At 28.8% G+C, this 21,791-nt stretch overlaps 1 protein-coding gene across 2 annotated transcripts in view; it reads left to right on the top strand.

Annotated features, from left to right (window-relative positions):
- Positions 1–21,791, top strand: part of LOC107440829 (uncharacterized protein CG43867) — a 93,578-nt gene that overhangs the window by 41,967 nt on the left and 29,820 nt on the right. For both annotated transcript variants that reach the window (XM_087149855.1, XM_087149856.1), the window contains exons 8-23: positions 1,717–1,900; positions 2,616–2,896; positions 3,350–3,422; positions 5,485–5,576; positions 8,202–8,412; positions 9,057–9,184; positions 10,455–10,565; positions 14,464–14,547; positions 15,265–15,334; positions 15,581–15,669; positions 15,747–15,827; positions 15,976–16,149; positions 16,230–16,335; positions 18,335–18,447; positions 19,678–19,851; positions 20,476–20,711. In XM_087149855.1, coding sequence (XP_087005981.1) covers positions 1,717–1,900; positions 2,616–2,896; positions 3,350–3,422; positions 5,485–5,576; positions 8,202–8,412; positions 9,057–9,184; positions 10,455–10,565; positions 14,464–14,547; positions 15,265–15,334; positions 15,581–15,669; positions 15,747–15,827; positions 15,976–16,149; positions 16,230–16,335; positions 18,335–18,447; positions 19,678–19,851; positions 20,476–20,711 — 2,207 coding nt within the window. The remainder of the gene's footprint in view (positions 1–1,716; positions 1,901–2,615; positions 2,897–3,349; positions 3,423–5,484; positions 5,577–8,201; positions 8,413–9,056; positions 9,185–10,454; positions 10,566–14,463; positions 14,548–15,264; positions 15,335–15,580; positions 15,670–15,746; positions 15,828–15,975; positions 16,150–16,229; positions 16,336–18,334; positions 18,448–19,677; positions 19,852–20,475; positions 20,712–21,791) is intronic.

Here is a 21,791-nt window from a genome sequence, read left to right as displayed (position 1 = left end):
TTATCAGTTTTCTTTTCTTAGCGAAGAATTTCCGATCCAATTTTCTTACATAGTCTTCAAATAATACTGATGTCATCCGAAACTTTTTGTTATACTTGTAATCCAAAGGATACGTTTTTACATTCTTGAAACATCGGGGATTTCGGTATTTTCCGATAGCAAGTAAGGGCAATTTCTCTGTCCCAGACGCATTTCCACCAAATAAGACAGTCAAACGTTCCTTGCTCATTTTACCCCCTGAGGAGTTTTCATTCTTAAACATCATAGTCTTATTTGGAAGACATTTAAAAAATAAACCCATTTCATCAATATTGAAAACATTATTTTAACAGTATCCTTGAAGTAAATTTCGTAGCGTTTCATTTAACCATTGTTCACATACTTCAAGAGGGACAGCTTTAGCTTCTCCATGAAGAGTGCGAAAGACATTGTGTGTGTGTTGCAAAGGAAGGGACAAGATATCAGCTCCTAGGTTTTTTTTTCTTGCTTCAAAAGATCCAAAAAAAATCGAGTTAAAGGGAGTAAAATTCGATTAATCGAGACTAATTGACATGAAATTGAAGATAAAAGGGTCGGGACCTCATAAAAAAATCGAGTTATAGTAATATTCGAGTTATCGTACTTCGAGTTATAGCGAATTGACTGTACTATCAACTCAAAACTCTTTATTTACATTGAAAAAAATACATTTTGCAATGTCTCAGTTATATGCGTAATTCAACTTAAAGTAACACGAGTGTGACTTCTGTTGTTGCAGATTAGAAGACAAATAATTTATATTAGGTTGTAAGATGTTTGTTTAAGCAGTACTGTTAGTTTTTTTTTGCTTGTTATTTATTGTTAGCTTGTTTTTTATGGTTATTAATTGTTTTTTAGCATTAATTGTTAATTTTTTTAATTAATAATTGTTTATTATTTTATTTGTTTTTTGTGAATTTAAATTTAATTGTTACATATGCTTCATAGTGTAATAACATTTGTGTAATAACAACTCATAGTGTAATAACAATTGTGATCGGTGGCCCAAAATATTGTGTCTCGGGCCATAAATTGCATGCGTGCCGTTGGTTCGCCATCCCTGCATGACGAGCACTCAAAAAATTTCAAAAAATTCATTTGAGTGCTCCTCACACTATTGTATTTATATATTTTGCTTAGGCTATATTGATAAAATATTGGAAAGCACTCTTTTTGCGGATATAATCGTGTGAGCTGATGAAAAGATTATATCTTTTATTTTCCAGGGTTTTTTTAAAATTTTTTTTCCATTTTTTCGGATTTTTTTCTTCCAGTTTTTTTTTCTTTTTCTTTTTATTATTTTTCTTTTTCCCCTTTTTTCATTGTTCTGTAATTTTCCTTTGTTTTATCTACATTATTAAACTTATATATATATATATATATATATATATATATATATATATATATATATATATATATATATATATATATATATATATATATATATATATAAAAATTTTTTAATTTCTATTGCATTTTTTATTTAAATTTGTTCATGCAAAAAAAAAGGACTGTCGCAGAGTTTAAAAAATACTATAAAATGAGAGTTCTCATTCTTAGTTCTAATTTTGTATTTAATAATGGGTTCTAATTGGATTCTTTTGTATTGAGAAATTTTTCACTTATTCTAATTATGATATTAATTATCAGTTCTTTGCAATTGATTTAATATTGCTTATGGTTCTTTTTCTCCCATAGGCTGGTCTTCCTCCCATTGTTCCTCCCCACACTTCATCAATTAGTACTTTACCATTTTCACAATCATCAATATCAAGGTCAACATCTGATGTGAAAAAAACCCCTTCCAAAAAACAACATTCCCGGTCACTTCCCCGAGAAACCACTAGAAACTCTTCTTCTATGCATGTTACTAATATCCCATGTGAGTATATGCATCTAAAATTCATAGTAGATTTTTCTAATTTAATTTTTCGTCTTAAAATCTGCCATTAATTTCTATGACTTAGGACAATATAGCGATAAGCCACCTTTTTTCAAAGGAAATATTTTTACAGCTGACTGTTCCTTAATATTGTTTACAGTTAAGACTTTGCAAGTTTTCTTACAAAATAATAACACAGAAACACCTTATTGCCTGCGTGGAAATTGTAGTTTTCAGCCAAAAGCTCTCCCCTGAATAATTTGAAAATGTGGTTAATTGTTACATTATATCAGATCCTTTATTTATAATTGAAACTCATTTTTTAATTGAGAAAAAATTCTAGGATTTTAAATATAATTATGTTAAATAATGTTTTAATTGAAGTTCGATTTGGAAATTTATCCTCATGGGTAGAAATTAGCGATGAGACGGGCTCTGGAGACTAAGTGACAAAAAGATATCACTAGTCTAGACACAGTTTTAATCTATTTACTTGTCTCTATTAGGCTTTTTTTTTTTAAAAAAAATAATAATTATTGATTAAGTGAATTTAAATGAAAAATTATAAGACAGAGAATTTGTAATTTCAAAATTAGGATTTTATGGGCAAAAAACACCAACCAAAACATGAAATTAAAAATTAAGAAAATCGTCGCAGAAATTTATTTCTTAAACTCAATGAGAAATCTGATTGATATATATTTTTCTATTTTAGCTTCTAGAAATACCACCACACAAACTAATATGGAAAATGATGTAAACAATAGTAACAAGCACAACTCATACGGGAATATTTATGGCAGCTTAGATCGCAAACTCAAGATGCTGAATGTTGGAAACGGACACTCGGGTGAGAGGAGAAGAACCGTACAGACGAGTAATGATCTTCATGATTATGCTGAAATTTATACACCCAGTAAAGAAATGATTGTCGGACTGGATTCTGATATGGACATTCGACCCCCAACTCCTCCCTTGCACAGGTTCCCTTCTTGGGTAAGTTCAGATTCATGGTGAGTTTTTTCTTCAGATGAACATTGCAGGCTTTTTCCAGTAAGTCGTATTTTTTTGCATTTGTGTAGAAGAGAAATATAAACATGAATTTATTTCAAACAGAAAAAGTAATCATTTAATAAAATAATCAGTTAATTTTGTTTATTTTTTGAAGCCATTGATATTTGCATGTACATAAGTTTCAGTCGACCTATTGACATGTTGTGTAGCGTTTTTTGAAAGTGTTTAAAGGTGCTTTTTTTTTCGATTTTTGTTTTTAAAAAGTGCTTAATTTACCTTTCTGAATTAATAATTTTTTTCTTTACCGTGTTGATTTTCGCCACGTATTATGCAAAAGCGTGGTTTTTGCATTGTTCTCTTCAACGTTTTCACAATTCATTCAAAACTTAATTTTTATTGTTCAAATATTCAATTTTCATTTATACTTAATTTCAGGAGTCAAGAATATATGAAGTTGCAATGAATGGCATATCATTATCTAGAGATGCTCTACATTCTTGTCCTATGAGTAAGTAAATTTCGTGTTTTCATGATAGTAGCCAATTTTAATACTTTTTTCAAAAAAATTCATTTTAATACATTCCGGCTTGCTTTCATCGAACTTGGGTTTAATGAAAAAATCGGAAATACTTGGAACAATGTTAAGTCTATTGAAACTTAGCTTGCTTTTAAAGTGATGACCCCAATTTTAACATACAATATTTTTATGATTTATTCCATCTCTTCTTAATTTCAACCTCTGCACCTCAGTTAATCTCTTCTTGAAAATTTTTTCTTTTAATGTTTTTGTGTCGACAAATTCCTTTTTGATGTTGATGATGTTTTTTTGGGCCATCTTCGAAGAACAGTTGCACATAAAAGAGAATAAAATAGTTCAAAGCAAATTAATTAACTCCTTTTATGTACAGAAATAAAAAATAAGTGATATTAAATAAGTAATCCTAAGAAATTTAAGCGGTTACAGTGTTTTCTTTACAGAAAAAAAATGGGAGAGAATTTCTCACCCTTTCTCAAAAACAAGGTGAGATTTCTAAAAGTTAAAAGAACACGAATAGACTTGGAAAAAAATTATTTTTTTAATTATAATACATTTTTAACATCTTATTGAATATTTTTGCTGCATCATCATATGGAAAATGTTCTATATCTACTTTTTCATCAGCTATTATATTTATTTGGCTGAAAAATATCCGTATATGTTTTGTTTCATTTTAATTTGTCCGTTATGGAGTAGAAGATGTCGCTTTAACAAGGTATCTTACATTCTTTACAAGGTATCTCCATCTTACATTCATTTACAGAAATGTAAACGTCTTGCATGAAGAAACCTTACCCACGATGAACACGTGGTTGCAGAGAAATGTGATCTGAAAGGGGTTTCGTGGTTCGAGGTGGTGGTGTTCTGCTGTTTGCACCGGTTATGAACTATACTGGTAAATAGGGAAGCTAGATAACAAGGACCGATGTTCAAAATAATGAAAGATCAAGGAAAAAAAGTGAAACGGGTTTTATTCAAAGTGGCCAGAGATGAAATTTTTTTAAAAATTTACGCATTTTGAAATTGATTAATAGAGTGCACGAACTTCTCGCGTTAATAATTTTTTACTGCAAGAAAAGAAAAAAATATGCGAGATTCTCGCATTCTCGCGCTATAGTGAAAACACTGGGTTAGATATTACTTGATTTTCTACCACAATCTTTGATTGTGTGACCTTTGCTACATGAGACATCAAAATCATCAATTACGAGAAATGATTAATTGCGGAACATTTTCAAATGTTGGAAATAAATTCAATTTCGATAAGCCAAAATCATTTCCACCTCAGTCATATCAGCTCATCTTGATTCCCAAGAATCTTGTTTTATTCATATGAATGCTGATTCCCTTGTGTACGACATTAGATCCTCACCATCTCTCCATAACGCATGGAAATGCATTTTACCCTGATTTTCTTTTCTCAGCCATAATTGTTTTTCTATTTTTTGTTGGCAACTTGTTTGATATCGCTTTTGTTTCTTCTCATACGTGTGTGGTAAATCTTGAAAATGGGCATCTAATTTTGAGTACCTGAAGCATGCTCACTATTATTTCCAATTTGTATATTTTTGAAGCGAATGAAGTGTTGTATTTTTATAATTTGGTTGTATGTATGAACTTTTATAGTTTTTTCTGAACCCATTTTTTACAACCACTCGGTTGTGATGAGCAAATATTTAGGTCCCCTCTTGCTTTTTAAGATGAGTATGATTGCAGTGACAAAATTTATGCTTTCAAATTTAAATCTTGCCTAGATAAGTAAGTTTTAAAAAGTAAAAAAAAATAGGTAATCATTGTGATGTTTTTTAATGCTAACAAAATAAAAATAGTTTTGCTTTGTTTGACTGTATTTTTATTGCTATTTTAGTATCCTGTATAAAATTTTCTGAAAAAAATATAAAAAATTAGCATTGATATTGTAGTTTTTCATTATAATTTAATTCAGAATTATGTTTAAAATTATAAATTTATCTCTAAAAAAGATTATTGTCTTTTTGTACTGTTCTATTTACTTACTTCATTCTTTTTACAGTTCCATCTCATAAACCCAAAAAAAATCAAGATAGTTACATGACAGACTCTTTTACTGATATGAGTATTCCAGTTTATGCCATGGTTAAGGGTGTAAGTGTCTTGCTTTTTTAATTTTACTTATTTCATTTATGAAGATTTAAATAGTTATGATGTCAACTATTGATTTATCACACTATTTAAAACTAATTTTTAATGATAAAAAAAACAGTGTGACATAGACGAAGAAAATTGAAACGGAATAACTTCATTACACTTTTCTTGTTTTCTTATATTAAAAAATAACATTGTCTTCTTATTTAATTAAAATTTTCATGAGAACTTATTAAAATTCTTTGGTTTTCTCAAATTTTGAAGTTCATAAATTGTGTCACAAGTGTATTTAACCTACTGAGCTTTACACATTTTATGTAAGCTTGTGTTTCACATTACATAGTAAGCTTTTCAAAACACAACTTTCTAGTTGAATTGTTTTGAACCTTAATTTCCATTTAAAATTAAAGGTAAAGCAGAACTATTGTTACAATTGGTTTCAAAAGTTCAAAATTGTTTTTATAATTGCTGTGAAAGTTCAAAAATGTTTCACAGAATTGCTTTGGAACCAATTAAAACTGTTGCTCTGCTTAAGAACTTTCATTTCATCATAGTTTTGAAGACCAGATCAATTAATTAATCATTGATTGGTAGAAATTTAATTTTATTTTTTGGGATGGGGTATTTGTTACAACTTTATGATAATTGTATAAATTGTTTCATTTCATTATATTCAGCAGCAGCTGGGTTATAAAACGATGTGCAATACACTACACAGTGTTTTCATCGCAGAAAAAAAATGGGTGAGAATTTCTCACCCTTTCTCAAAAACAGGGTGAGATTTCAAAAAGTTAAGAGAGATTACTAGAAATTAAAAAACAAAGACACAGAGAGACATGAAAAAAATCATTTCTTTAATTATAATACATTTTTAATATCTTCTAATTTTTAAAGCATTGAATATTTTTGCTGCATCATCACATGGAAAATGTTCTATATCTACTTTTTCATCAGCTATTCTCATAAGGTAACTCAAATGCGTATTTGTTTCGTTTTGATCGTTTCTACCCACATTTGTTTCGTTTTCATTTGTCCGTTTCGGAGTAGAAGATATTGGCTTTACAAGGTATTTGTCCATCTTGCATTAATGCGCAAAAAATTTTAACGTCTTACATGAAGAAATCTTACCTACAGTAAACACGTGGTCGCAGAGAAATGCTTTCTGAAAGAGGTTCGGAGGGATGGTGTTCTGTAGTTCTTAAAGATTCTGAACAATACTGGTAAATAGGGAAGCTAGATAATGGGGCAGATGTTGAAAATAATGAAAGATCCAGGAAGAAAAGTGAAACGGATTTTATTCTAAATGGCGCAATGAGAAATTTTTTTCAAAATGCGAGAAATTCGCGCATTTTGAAATTGGTTTATAGAATGCGCGAATTTCTCGCGGTAATTATTTTTTAATGCGAGAAAAGAAAAAAATATGCGAGATTCTCGCGCTGTAGTGAAAACACTGACTACAGTACAAGAAATTAAAAATTATGAAATATTGAGAAAGTTACTTGGGCTTTTTACTATGCTTGTGACTTATTTTTATAACAGATATATTTCAATATTCTGAATACATACTCTATGGGTTGGGTAGAAATTAAGAAAATATAGTCACTGTTTGGTAGGACCAGTAACTAAAAGATGTTACATCACTTATCATGCATTACTGGTTTGGTTACATGTCTCGATTAGATTTTATTTTTAAAAAAATAACAGAGTAAGTATTATTAATTAATTAAAATGACAGGGATCGTTCCAATATTATTTAAGTATATTTTTGGCACAATTATGAACCTCCTTTCTTTAGTCACCAAAAATAAACAATTCACAAACCCCTTTCATGCTTAGATTAGAAAGTTGCAATCCTTCCCTTGATTTTTTTCACTTCAACTTTGGCATTTACTATAGTTTTAGAATTTAATTCAAGGAAAAAGATGCAACTATACATTATATGGAGTTTTCATTTTGGAACGTTTTGATTTAAATATTCTTTAGGAATATCTTGCTTTCCTTTTGTGTTCAAAACTCTTGACCTATGAAACTCTTAGAAGAATTTTTCTTTCTAATTTTCTCTTTCTGAATTCAACTTATAGTCCACATTTTAAACTTTTCACTATGATATTTTTTGTTAAGTTTTTTATTTTGATTTTTAAGAAAATTTTGAAAATAACGGGATTTTAATGTCTCACATAAGCGTTGTTTATACCTTTTCTGCCCCCTTGTCAGCAAAATAAACAAATCACAACCCCCTTTCCTAAAAGTTGCTTACATAATATTTGAACGACCCCAGATAGAACACGTAATGTTCGCAATTATGATGAAATATGCTATTTTGTGACTTAAACAGCTTACCATCTTACTGCATCGATTGCTGCTCCGTTTGACCAGCAATCCATCTGAGCTAAATTTTAGTGGTCTTGGACCAATAGATCACTGTTAATTTCAAGACCTGCATTATAGTTTAATTGTTGTTGATAAACTTTATAAATAATTTTTAAAAAAAATCATTTAGTTTCTTGAGACAATTGTAGCAAATCGTACATATCCCCTTCTGTTTTTTTAACCGCTTTCTTAAAGTGTTGTTCTTTTCACCTAATATGTTTCTATCATAAATCTGAATTAATATTATTTTTATAGAGGGCTTCCCAAATCAGATCTGTTCCTTTTACTGGTGAATCTACAGATTCTTCAGACAATGAAGAAAATACGAGAGTCACATCTACTCACACCACTAGCGGTGAGACAGAATCTAGCGCTTCTACTGGTAGTCCAGGCAGAAATAAAAGTAGTACAAATCAGTCACCTGCAAAACACAGTTGCACTTCTCCTACAAAATCAGTTAAAAGAGGTAAATTTGCTTTTTACAAAATGTTAAGCGAATTTTAATTATTTTCGTTATTTTCAAGCTTGGTAAGGAGTCTTTTCTTCAAAATGTAGAGTTTTAAAAAACTGTTTTTTTCTACAAATTGAAGTATTAGTAATTTTTTATTATAAAAAATATAGAGACGAATCCCAATAATAAAAATGAATCTCTTGCGCATAGTTTTCCAACATAAACACTATCGTTTCCAGTGGACATTGAGACTTTCTAAAGTCTACTTAAACGTTTGGAGTGAATAAAAAAAAATTTATGTTACGGCTGCTTTCTTTTTAAGAAATACTTCTTAGAAAAGTTCAAATATAAAGTCATTGAACAATAGAGATTTCCAATAAATTAATGGTATGATTTAAAGTCTACTGTAACTAAAATAAAGTAAGTGGAGGTTATTTTTTTAAAATCAGTCAATAAACATTTGATAAAATTTTTTTAAGGGGTGTTGAAAAAGATATCTCTTGAAAAGTGGGCACTAAGCCAAAAAAAATAGGTTTGAAGTTTTTTTATTTTTATTATTATTTTGCTTACTCCTAATAATTTCAAAAATACATAATGTCATTCTTTGATGTTTGCTTAAAAAATTCAAGTAATTAATGAAAAAAAAATTCTTTTTTCAGATACTTCTACTGAATCTGTTTTGTCTGATGATTATGCCATTCCTCCTGATGCGTATGCAGACACTTACAGCATAGATTCTGTTGAACCACCCAGATTTTCTTCTATCATAGCTGAAACCGTAAAAAGGGTAAATAAGAGATAAATAATTTTGTTAAGGTATAACTTAGTACATTACATACCTCTTTTACATTTAAACTCAAATTGACAAGTTACTCTTTATAAGACTATCCGAGATTTTTAGTATTAAATTTAGTAAATAAGACTTCATTAAACTCATCACTGTTGTTGTTTCCAGTACGACTTGCTAATAAATTTAAGCCGAAGGGTGCACTTATTGTTTTTAACTGGCACCATTAATGGTCAAGAATGGGATTTCAACCATACACATCACACCCCTTTTTACAGAGTGTCCCTAATCATTCATCTGCGACCACAGTGCTGACGTGAAATATCCTAAGTGGTAGACAGATCATGGGTTTGAGTCCCCTTGCCGTCAGGCTAACCGTGGGAGGTTCTCGTGGTCTTCCTCTCTATGTAACGCAAATGCGGGTTAGTTCCATCAAAAAGTCCTCCACAAAGGCAAATTTCTCCCAGTACTCTATCCAGGAGCTCCCTTGTTTTCTGGGTTGGGTTCAAAATTACCAGGCTACGGAGTTGAACATTAGTAGGCGTAAACCCATAAAATTGGGTCTGCTGTTCAAAGAAGGATCAATCACCAATTCAGTACTCCTAGAAGTATTGGTTATGAGAACTTGGAGGGCTTTGTGACACCGACCGATTTAGCCTGCACCAGTCACCATTTTGTACCCAGGGGAGTCTCAGGCCGGCGGGATTCGAACTACTCTTCTCACGGACATGAGTACCAACCAACCAGGGTATCCTGGCCCCAAAATCATTTTTGAAATCTCTAATCTTTAAAACTAGTAGTACAAGGTTGCAACTCCACAGGAAGAACAGGGAAAATCTAAAATACTGGGAATTTAAAAGTCACCTAAAATAACAGGGGAAATTTTAATTTTTTCAAATACAGAGAAAAATACGGGAATTTTATTTCTAAATTTCTTCTTTTTAAAAATGGTGACCACTCAAAAAGCAATCTATGGGATATTTTAGGATGCTGTTTCAGCTATACTAAACTATTTCATTTATTGCGACATTTGTTTTAAGTGTGTTGAGCTGTTCCTTATTTCTCTTAAATTTCTTCAACAATTAAATAAAATTAGTATAGTTAGCCTAATATTGCTCAAACATAAAAGCACAGTGATTGTGTGTTCTATTAATATATTGTGTAGAACATGAATAAATCTGGAACAGAATATAATCTGGGAAATTTTTTCCCAGATTATAAATTTTTACTTGCATTTTTCTTCAACAACTTGTGTTTCTTTTTACCTTAGGATAATTTTGAAAAATGTGGCTACTTAACTAAATTGGGAGGCAAGTTGAAAACATGGAGACGAAGGTGGTTTGTTTTAAAAAATGGCACTCTTAGTTATTACAAGACACAGGTAAGTCCTCAGTTTTCGTTTTTTTTTTAATAAGATATTTTAATAAATGCTTATTAGAAATTAGCTATTTAATTGAAAAAATATAACTGCTAGTTAAAATTGTGCCATATCTGAGACATTTTTTTCAAACTTTTAAAAACAAGATTTTGGAATTAAAGAAAAATATTGTTTAGTAATATTTTTATGCAGAAAAAAAATAATTACATTGAAGAAAAAAAAACTGACAATTTTTAATGGAATTAAAAAGAAATTTCAAAATCATATTTGTATCTAAACCTAAGTTTAAATCTTCAAAAGTAATTCATTAGTTTCCTAATATTAAAACCTCAAATATGTATACAGTGGAATCCCAATTTTATGGTTTCTGACAGACTAGAGTTAGAAAAAACGTATGAAGCGGAAAAACATAAAATCCGGGTTTAAAAATATAGCCTATTTTTCTATAGAAAAAATGTGATAAGCTATCCGATAAGATAAGCCATGCGATATTCTTTATTCATCTTCATCACTATCATTGGAAAAAGAAATAGCACTTGAAATTTTACGATTTAAGCTCCCTTACTTTTTAACCACCCTTCCTCCTGTGCTTTGCACATTTAATCATCCTTCAATTTTGACTCAAGAGCAAATCCCCTTTCGTAGACAGAAGGGACAATCAGAAAAAAGAAAGTCAGAACAGCTTCAAACATTAATAATAAGTAAGGCTCTCTCTTTTTTTTAAAAAAATAACTCCGAAAACGTATTAAGTGGTATTTTCTTAAATAGAGTAATGTAAAATCCGGGATTATTTAACGTATTAGGTATAGGTAATTTACACGACCTGCAAGGGCAATGTAAAATCGGGTTTCCACTGTATAGTATATATGTTTATACACTTCAAGTAAAGATACAGTTCTGCTCTAAGATAAACATTTGCATTGAAAACTCTTAACAAAATCTGTTATCCACTCTAAAAACAAACATTAAACTAAACTCCTGTGAAAATTACTCCAATAAGCTTATATTAATTGTTCATTGTTAGTTTAATAGAATTGTCAACGCGGTTATATCATTGTTTAATTATTGGAACTGCTAACAATTATTCCAGCTTGAGTAAAATTCTGAATTATATAATCATATTTCTATAACTCACCATTCATATCTTTATTAACTCCGAATTTCTGATAAAATTATTCATAGCTTCTAAAGAAAAGAGTTCTTTGTAAGAAAAGTATACTTTTGTTTTGAAACTTTATTAAACAAAAGAAAAAAAGATTTTTTTTAAAACTTCTTTTTTTATATTAAGAATTTTTTTCCTATATTTTATTGCATCTTTCATATTTCTTTTAGCTTTATAAGTAACTTTTTAACTAATCAAATTATTTCATAAAAGTTTAAATTTAAGTAATTGAATTTAAACTTTGATTTTACGTTGAAACATTATTTGAAACATTTTACATTTGAAACATTTATTTGATTTACTTAAGCCTGTCATTCAAAGCTAAAGATAGCTGAAATTAGCCGTTAATTTTGAAAGTGGAATAAGCCTGAGGCTTAAGAGTTGGTGTTTGAATGAATTTAAAAATATTGGCAAATGATCAATTTAGGTGATGTTTTTAACACAATAATTTAATAAAACATCAAAATGCCACAATTATTAAAAAAAAAAATTAATAAACAACTTTTAAACTCTAAATGAATTCCACTTTCAACACAATACTTTTTAACACAATAATTTAATAAAACATCAAAATGCCACAATTATTAAAAAAAAAATTAATAAACAACTTTTAAACTCTAAATGAATTCCACTTTCAACACAATACTTTTTAACACAATAATTTAATAAAACATCAAAATGCCACAATTATTAAAAAAAAATTAATAAACAACTTTTAAACTCTAAATAAATTCCACTTTCAACACAATACTTGTTAACACAATAATTTAATAAAACATCAAAATGCCTCAATTATTAAAAAAAAAAATTAAAAAAAAAATTAAACAACTTTTAATCTCTAAATGAATTCCACTTTCAAAAATGCCAGCTTAAATTATTAATATTTTTGCTGGATTTCTTTTTTTTAGATTTGTTATTGATTAAAAAATTATTACAACTAAAATTACAGTGTTTTCATCATAGAAAAAAAATGGGTGAGAATTTCTCACCCTTTCTCAAAAACAGGGTGAGATTTCAGAAAGTTAAGTGAGATTTCCAAAAACTTAAAAAACACAGATAGACTTGGAAAAAAAATCATTTCTTTTATTATAATACATTTTTAACGTCTTCTATTTTTTAAAGCATTGAATATTCTTGCTGCATCATCAAAGAAGATTTTGCCTTTACTAGGTATTTGTCCCTCTTACATTAGTGCATAAAAAATGTGAACATCTTACATGAAAAAACCTTACCTACGGTAAACACGTGGTTGCAGAGAAATGTGTTCTGAAAGGGGTTCCGTGGTTCGGTTGTGTTCTGTTGTTCGAAAAGGTTCTGAACAATACTGGTAAATAGGGAAGCTAGATAACGGAGCAAATGTTGAAAATAATGAGAGATCCAGGAAGAAAAGTGAAACGGATTTTATTCTAAATAGCGTAATTCGAAGCTTCTTCCAAAATGCGAGAAATTCGCGAATTTTGAAATTGATTTATAGAATGCGCGAATTTCTCGCAGTAATAATTTTTTAATGCGAGAAAAGAAAAAAATATGCGAGATTCTCGCGTTCTCGCGCTGTAGTGAAAACACTGAATTATATAGCAAGTTTTTAACAAATAAGGTTCTTTTGCTAAGGAAAAATTTTGTTGCTGTGGAACTTGGAAACGGTGTGTAATATTTCCTTAGAGATAATTTTTTAATCTAGCAGGAAATTATCATATTCCATAATTTGATTTTTATGGATCTACAGTCAATACTAGATATATCGACCCATGTGTTGCAAATAAAATTTTCACTGTATCGTAAGCATGAAAACTATAGCAAATATTTACTCAGAAATCATAAATACTAGACTTATTTTGACAAAAACATTTTCTTGTCTACTTCAACTTCATTTAAAATGTTTAACTTTTGAACTGTAAGCAAAGTTAAAATCAAGAAGAATGTGTTGTTGTTGTTGCATATCTCCGTTGTTTGGCAATGACAGATCAGGAAAATTAAAGAAAAATAATGCAAAATTTTGGTTAGAATGAAGTTAATTTTGGCCATAAACTCTTTAATGGTCACACAATATTAATGAAAACGGTCATAAAAGTGTCTACTTTTTTTTTCCTCCAAGGAACTTTATAAAATTAAATGTATTCAGAAGATTGCTGATGTGGTATTTAAAATAATTTATCTCTAAACACTAAACAAATAATCCAAAGAAACTGTCAATTATAAATAGCAAATAACAGTAGACATACTTAAAGTGCTTCAAAAATTGATGCCCATTTTCAAGACTTACTAGATGTGAAAGATTCGAAAATAGATGCCTGTTTTTGAAGGGCTAGAAACACTGTTATTTACTATTTATATATTTTTGAAGCAAATGTAGTTTTTAATTGGGTAATATCTCTAAACATATGACATAGTCTGATACTGCCATCAGTACTAATTGAGAAATAAACATGATTCCAGGCATAAAAATGGATTGCTTTAATCTTTTTGGCCTTTTACTTTTGAACATTCCAACCCAGAAATATCACTCGCGCAATAAATAGACCACGTCACTTTCGTCATCCTGATGGGAGTAAGAAGGAAGGACTTTCCTCGATGGAATGGCAAGCGGAACTACTTGTACTGGTCGTTATAATGAAAATGTCACAGTAATGGGGGTTGTTCTATAGAGCATAAAAAAGTGTATAAGATATAAACAATGAATAGCATGATTTATTTTATTTATTTTTTATAAATGAAGTGGTTAATTTATTTCTTCTGCAGAATGATGTTGGTAGGAAACCTCAAGGCCAAATCATGTTGGATGATGTATCCAGAGTAAATAGAGCAGACGGTGGAACATTTGAGGTAAATATCAACACTTTTTGCTCACTATGTAAAGCCCCTGCTTTTATTTTAAATAATTATTTTAGACTTTTATTTAAGACAAATTTTAAAATTAGTTAGATTATGCCAGATTAATTATTTGTACATAAATTGTAAAAACAAATTGCTCCCTTTATAATTGGTTGTCAAGATAGTGTGAAAGATCAGAAGGAAAATAAAAACATGTTAAGAGTATTGAAGAGTATTATTGTCAACCAGTCTGGAAATCGTAAAGTTTCTCTCTTTGCCTGTTAATATCGATTATATATATAAATGCCAAAAGCCTCAAGGCATTTCATAAGAGAACATGCATCCATAACAGAATTTCTCCTACATAGTACACAATTAGGAGACAAAAAGATGTTAAATCTGAATAAATGTTCTGCAAGACAATAGCGCTCAGTCTCTAACTGGATCTGAATCTAGACGATCTTCAAGCTGGCACGAAATATGAAGTTTGCAACTCATATTTAATGTTCATATAGTGCTAATTATGGAAAGGCCAGCTTGGTTGCACCTCAGTACTGTCACAAATGCTCATGGTAAAGACGCATAGGTTTTTCTAAGATAAATTGTTCAAGTAATATAAAATATGCTTTTGGCTTTGTAATATATTCCACATTATTCTCATCACTAGCAAAATTTATAAATTTGTTTATTTTTACCTTTATTCATTTTTGTGTTCAATTCTTATAATAGATTGCCACTTCTAAAAGAACATACTACCTAACTGCTGATTCTAACTCCACAATGGAAGATTGGATTAGAGGTACTGATTTTTATTTTATTTATAATTAATTACTTAATGTTCATTTGATCTTATGGAAATATATCTGGTCAGCTTATTTAAAAAAATATCTAATCTTAGATTTGAAAAAGAATTTTTGATTAAATTTTGATTTCAGATTAATTTTTTAACGTTGTAGAATCTAACTTTCACCATTTTATTGATATGATAAAACTTTTTTACGAATATTTTCCTCATTCTAATATTAATAACGCTTTCTGGTTTCAGTTTTGCAAAACGTTATTAGGCGGAATACTACTCAGTTAGCTTTAAATAAAGATGATAATAAACCTTCAATTCAAGGTTGGGTTACTAAGGTAAAAAGAATCTATTGTTTATACTAAGTTTACAACACTCAAAACATTTTCCTGAAATGTTTGTCAATTCCCTTTAGGTTAAACATGGCCACTCAAAGAAATGCTGGTGCTCTCTGGTCGGAAGAATGTTTTTATATTATAAAACTCCAAATGATTCGGTAAGCTTTATTTGAGATTTAAGATCTCTTATTTCAATTATTTTTCTTGCAAAAAGTAAAATTCACATGGTAAATTCAAAGTAATATTTAACAGTTTGTATTATCTTGAAAAGGCAATGCTTAGAATTTCTTAAACATTTTCATGTAGAAGCCCTTGGGTCAAATAAATATGCGTGATGCAAGAGTGGAAGAAGTTTTGCACGTATCTGATAGTGATGAGGACGACCAAGATGATTCAATGGTCAAATCCGAGTATACAATCGGCATTTTTCCAAATCATCAAGGACCAACGTATCTCATCATGCCAGGAAAACAGGAGATGGTAATGAAATAATGTGTGCTTATAAAAATTGCATTTGTTAGTATGATTGCATTTGTTTCTTACTTTTGCTACTTATTTAGGATACCTGGTTGTATCATCTTACTATAGTATCATGTGGAGACAACTTAGTAGGTACCCAATATGAGCAGTTAGTTGCTAGATTAATGGAAGTAGATGGTGAAGAGAGTAAGTTATATTTATAATATTTATCCAAATTAATTTACTAAAAATAAGCTACGTCAATTGACCCCACATAATGGCCAAGTCTCCCAAATGATCCTCTTTTGTTCCCCCAAATCTGTTTTTTAAAGTTTTTTTTACTCCTCTTTTTAATATTTTGGTTCATTTAGTCCTTTATTATCCTAGTTATTTTAAATTTACTGTTAATATAGAAGTTGATTGATTTTTATCATTTCTGTTTAACTTTCAAGGTGTAATTTTTATTGCTAATAGGCAAAATTTAGTTTCTCATTTACAATTTTATTTTCTTCATTAAAAATTTTTCTGTGAATCTTTTATCACAATTCATGTTAACGATGTGATTGACCCATTTTTATTTCACATGCTGTTTAAATCAAATTTTTTTTATAATATTAATAATTGCCTGATTTACAAATTACAAATCTCAATTTAATTTGGACTTACAAGTGACACTTGTGATCCTCGAGTATCCGCATTTCATAGACAAAAATTTTTAAATCAAACATCGTATGCACGCAATTTAAAATAATTACATGGTAATTTGTATTCATGTCATTTAGAAATCACCTGTGATTTTTATTCATGCAATTTTAAAATCAAACATTGTGATTCGTGTTCACGTTATTTAAAAGTCACAAATCACGATTTGTATGTATGTGATTTAAAAATAAAACAATGTGATTCGTATTTAAAAAATCAAACATCGATATTCATATTCACGCTGTTCAAAAATTACACATCACAATTTATTTACATAATTTCAAAATAAAACATCTCCATATTTACATTATTTCAAAATAAAATATGATTCGTATTCACACGATAAAAATTACACATCACTATTCGTATTAAATATTCGTAACACGTTTTTAAAATGTAACTTAACTATGTAACTTAAAAACCACTTATCACGATTTTATATTCACTCGATATAAAAATCATGGCCATTTGAGTACTATGGCTATATTAGAAAATTTTGGCCATTTATTAAAGATTTTATGAGGGTCTTTAACTAACTATAGCAGAAATTTGTATTGAGTGCTCATCAAAACTCATTGATATTTCAGTTTGGTATTGAAAAATTATTTATGTTTCTAACTTACCCATATAATATTTATTATTAAAATTGTTATCTTATTTAAATTAGTTATGTTATTAATATTGTTTTGTTTTTTTAAGTTTTTAACCAAAATATTTAAGATCTTGTTTACTTTTCTCTCCTTTTTAACTGATTTTATGAAAAAAGTTTTGAATATATTTCTTAGTTAATTTATGTTTCCCTTTGCTTCTGATTCAAAAGGATATTAGAAATATAATTAACTTCTGATATCTTAATGTTTACTTAGTAATTAGTGGGCAGTGATTAAAAAATGGTTAGGAATTTATGATCTAAAGGTTTAATTAATCTATTTAATAAATTCATTAAAATTTGTATTATATTTTTTATAAAAAATATTTTGACCAATTTTGAATGTTTAATTTTAATATCACTCTCTTATATTGGTTAGAAAAAATATTTCAATTGATTTTGAGTGTTTAATTATGATATCACTCTCTCGATAAATATTTTTTCAGAATTTTTGGATTAAGTTCTTATCATTCTGTTTAGGAATCTTGTATGGTATTATTCTAGTAACTGACCATCAAATGATCAGAAAAGTACTGTTGTGAAACAGGTGCTGTTCGTTGGAGTAAAGATCTTGTATATGATATGCTTTAGTTTTTCAATATAACTTTTCGAACAAAAAGATAAATTTGAAACATGGAAATTGAACACTCATTGAAATTACAAAGAAATTCTTGAAACTTTGAAGCAAAGAAGCTTTGAATTACAAAGAAGCATTCAATAACTAAAAAAGAAGATAATATTTCTTAAATAACTAGGACACTTTATGTATTTTTACTTATAGTTTATACATAGACTTAGGTACTTTTTAGTTTATTTTTTATTGTTTATAATTGATGTATTTTAATCCTTTTTCAGATAATGTCATCTGGAAACATCCCTTACTTTTATACTCAAAGGAGAGTTTGACACAGCCATTGACTAGTCTGCCGTCCGAACAACTTCAAGCTGAGGCTGTTAAGCTTTTTAAGGTAGCAATTTAAAATTTTTACAGTTAAAATTAAGTGTAAGTTACATGTGGATGTTACTTATCAGTGAAGTTTATGACTATTATCACTTTTACTTTGAATTTCAATGCATTTATGTTAAATTAACTTCTAAGTATATCCTAAACAAGCCACATATGGTAACTAGTTAAGCTAATCTACTGTTTCATCAAGCGAAATTAAATTCTTTTTCCCCTTTTTTTCATGAATAAAAAGAACTTAAGATCGAAGATAACTAAACTAACTAAAGATACGAACTAAAGATAGAGTTCAAAAGAAAACCTGGAATTTTCCAGGAATTTTGGCCAAAAAATAGTCAGGGATTTAGACATAGTTTGCATATTTAATTCTGCCATAAACTCTGGGCTGCCAACTACTGCGTAAGAGTGGTAGACAGTTAAACACTTTGCATGCCAACATTTTGCAAGTGTCAGCATGAGAGAGCTGGAACAAAATGGTTTGTATTATAAACTTTTGAATCATTCACATGCAGTGGTGTGGAGAATTTTTTTATATCAAATTTACTAAACAAAGAATTATACATTAAAACATAAACTTATCTACCACTTGAAGAAATTTTCTTTAAAAGAGTAGAAAGTTGGCAGCCCTGCAAACTTGGGCGATTTATTTATCTTAAAATTCATGATAGCAATGACAATATGTTCTTAATGAGGTTCAAAGTAAATAGATCTATAACATCATCGATTGCATATATTTTGTACAAAAAGTCTACTGAATCAAGGTTAAATTTTCTTAGATTTAAATTTTCTTAAGTAACTTTTTGGTTTGATTTTTTTTTAATGTTTGTTACTAATATAAATATTTACAATTCGAAAATGTTTTTCACTAAGCTGATAATAAATACTTTGATATTTATTTTACATTTTAAAAATTTATCTTTTGGTTTCTGACACGCCAATATTCTTTTTATACACTCCTAATCTAAGTCTCTTTTGTTGCTGTGCATTTTTGCTAGAGAAACTAGTTTCCCTAGAGAAACATAGCAACCAGTAGGTACCCTAAATGTTTCTCATTCTCTTGACGTAATTTAATTAATATTGTGATTTATTTTTCCCCTAACACTATATTAAAAAATTTGCAATATTTCAAAAAAGATGCCCTATAGTATATCTTTATCGAATATTAAAAAGAATAATAATAATTTTTATGCAAAATTAGTAAGCTAATCTTGATAAAATTTTTTTCTTTTTTCAGTCCATCCAGCTGTTCATTTCAGTGCCTCTTGATGCATCGGGCATCGATTATCATGTTGCTCTGGCCCAAAATGCCTTGCACCAGTGCCTAACGCAATCTGAACTGCAAAATGAACTTCTATGTCAGCTGATGAAGCAAACATCACGCCATTCTTATCACAAACCTGGCGTTCAGGTACCTCATTTTCTATTATCTCATTTGTACAAAATTCTGCAAGTAGTACTATAGAACCAAAAACTACTAGTACTAAATGCATAGTACTGAAACGTTACCAAATATTATATTATTTTTTAGCAATATTTTAATTTTTATTTAAAGATAGTAACATCTTGAGAAAATGTTACTGGAAATTTACATGCTCAATAATCATTAAGTTCTTATTTTTCAGTTTACTGTTACGTATAGGCTACGAGTTTATTTTTTTAACGTTTTAATAACCCTGTAACTGAAAAATTTTTGCGGTAAAAGAAATGAAGTGTTAAATATTGATTTTCATGTTCGATTTAGTCATGACGTTGAATTAATGAGACATACATTTGTATGGGATTAAAAAGTTGATCGTTACATTGATTCTTTAGAAATGAATAAAATATTTATCTCTGCTTTTTTAAAATGCAATAAAAATTAAATAATTGGTTTCAATAAAATTGGATTAAGAATGATTAAAATAATTAAATTCATGAAATTAAAGAAATTTGAAAAGTTGGAAAATATGTAATGCTTTATTATGGCATCACAATATCAAAGTATAGTTTAGATATTCCTGGTGTAATATTTGTTTACTTTAAATGTTTACAGCAATTGCTTCTTTGTGCTACCCAGTCATTGTTCTTGTGTGACTCTTCTGAAAAGCTGTCTCCTACCTCAACCACATCACATGATCGCATCCCACCTCCTGAAAGCAAACTTAACCCACCGCCATTTGTCTTTGTCCAAAGCTGGCAGCTACTAGCTTTAGCACTTTCACTCTTTGTACCTAAAAATAGGACATTATGGTATCTAAGAATGCACTTAGCAAGAAATTCAGATCCTAAGTAAGTTTTATTATCTTATGTGCAGTTATGTTGTCTTATGTGCAGTGCATTTTAGAACATATATATATATATATATATATATATCTGCTCACCTGGAACGTCATGAGAAATCATGGAAAGTCATGAATTTTGGTATTAGACGAAATTTGTCATGAAATGTCATGATTTTAACTATTTTTAAAAAAAATATCATTGAAAGTCATGGATTTAGGTCGCCAAAAAATCAAATTTTTAAAATTTAATTTACCCCCCCAATTTCGTGGTGTTCCAAATATCAGAATTTATAGCAAAATCCTCACTCACAAACATATTTATTAAAATATAAAATGTTTTTATCATGTTCCTTAAAAATTGTGGTGTTCTTTCAAAAAATGAAAGAAAAAACATAATTTCTAGAGTGAATTATCTCTTATACTTCTGTGATTTCGGAATTTTTGTTATAATTTATTTTTTAATTTTATCAATTTAAAATTCTAGCTGAGGCAAACTAGTCGAATTTTTTAAAATTTTGTAATAAGAACAGAAAAATCAGGAGTATTTCTTTCCTTTCCGATAAACAAGAAAAGTATCTTTAAAATGTAATTCTGCAGAAAAAAAAGAGAAAAAAAATATTTGCTTTTGTATTTATTTTTAGTTATTTTATTACTTCAACTCTTCCTTAACTCTGTTTTTTAATTCTAAAATCTATAAATATGAAGATGCAGGGTATAACAGAGTATCATTTCAATGAATGTTATTATCATGCTTTTTTAAATTTATTGTTGTGTTTTTGTCGGAGAAAATAGTAACTTCATTAAGTCATGAAAAATTCTGGGAATAAGTCATGGAAATTCATGAATTTGAAATTCTAAAATGTAGCAGATACCCTGTATATATGTATACATATACAGCTAAGAGCTTCAAATTATTAGCCAGTAAATTTGCCAAAGGCAAGTCTTAGCAATTTTTTATGATTGATTTTTTCCCCATAGTAAACTTAAATCAAATTACAAATTTACAAAAAATTCAATTATTTTGTGTAATGCAAATTCAAATTTAGAATACTTTGTAGTTTGGGAGGAGTAAATAAGCAATGAATAA

This window comes from Parasteatoda tepidariorum, chromosome 8, assembly GCF_982258835.1.
Source record: "Parasteatoda tepidariorum strain Cologne lab strain chromosome 8, Ptep-v5.0, whole genome shotgun sequence".
Taxonomy (NCBI): domain Eukaryota; kingdom Metazoa; phylum Arthropoda; class Arachnida; order Araneae; family Theridiidae; genus Parasteatoda; species Parasteatoda tepidariorum.
The sequence above is the reverse complement of the archived record's forward strand: the minus strand, read 5'-3'. Positions and strand labels throughout refer to the sequence as shown.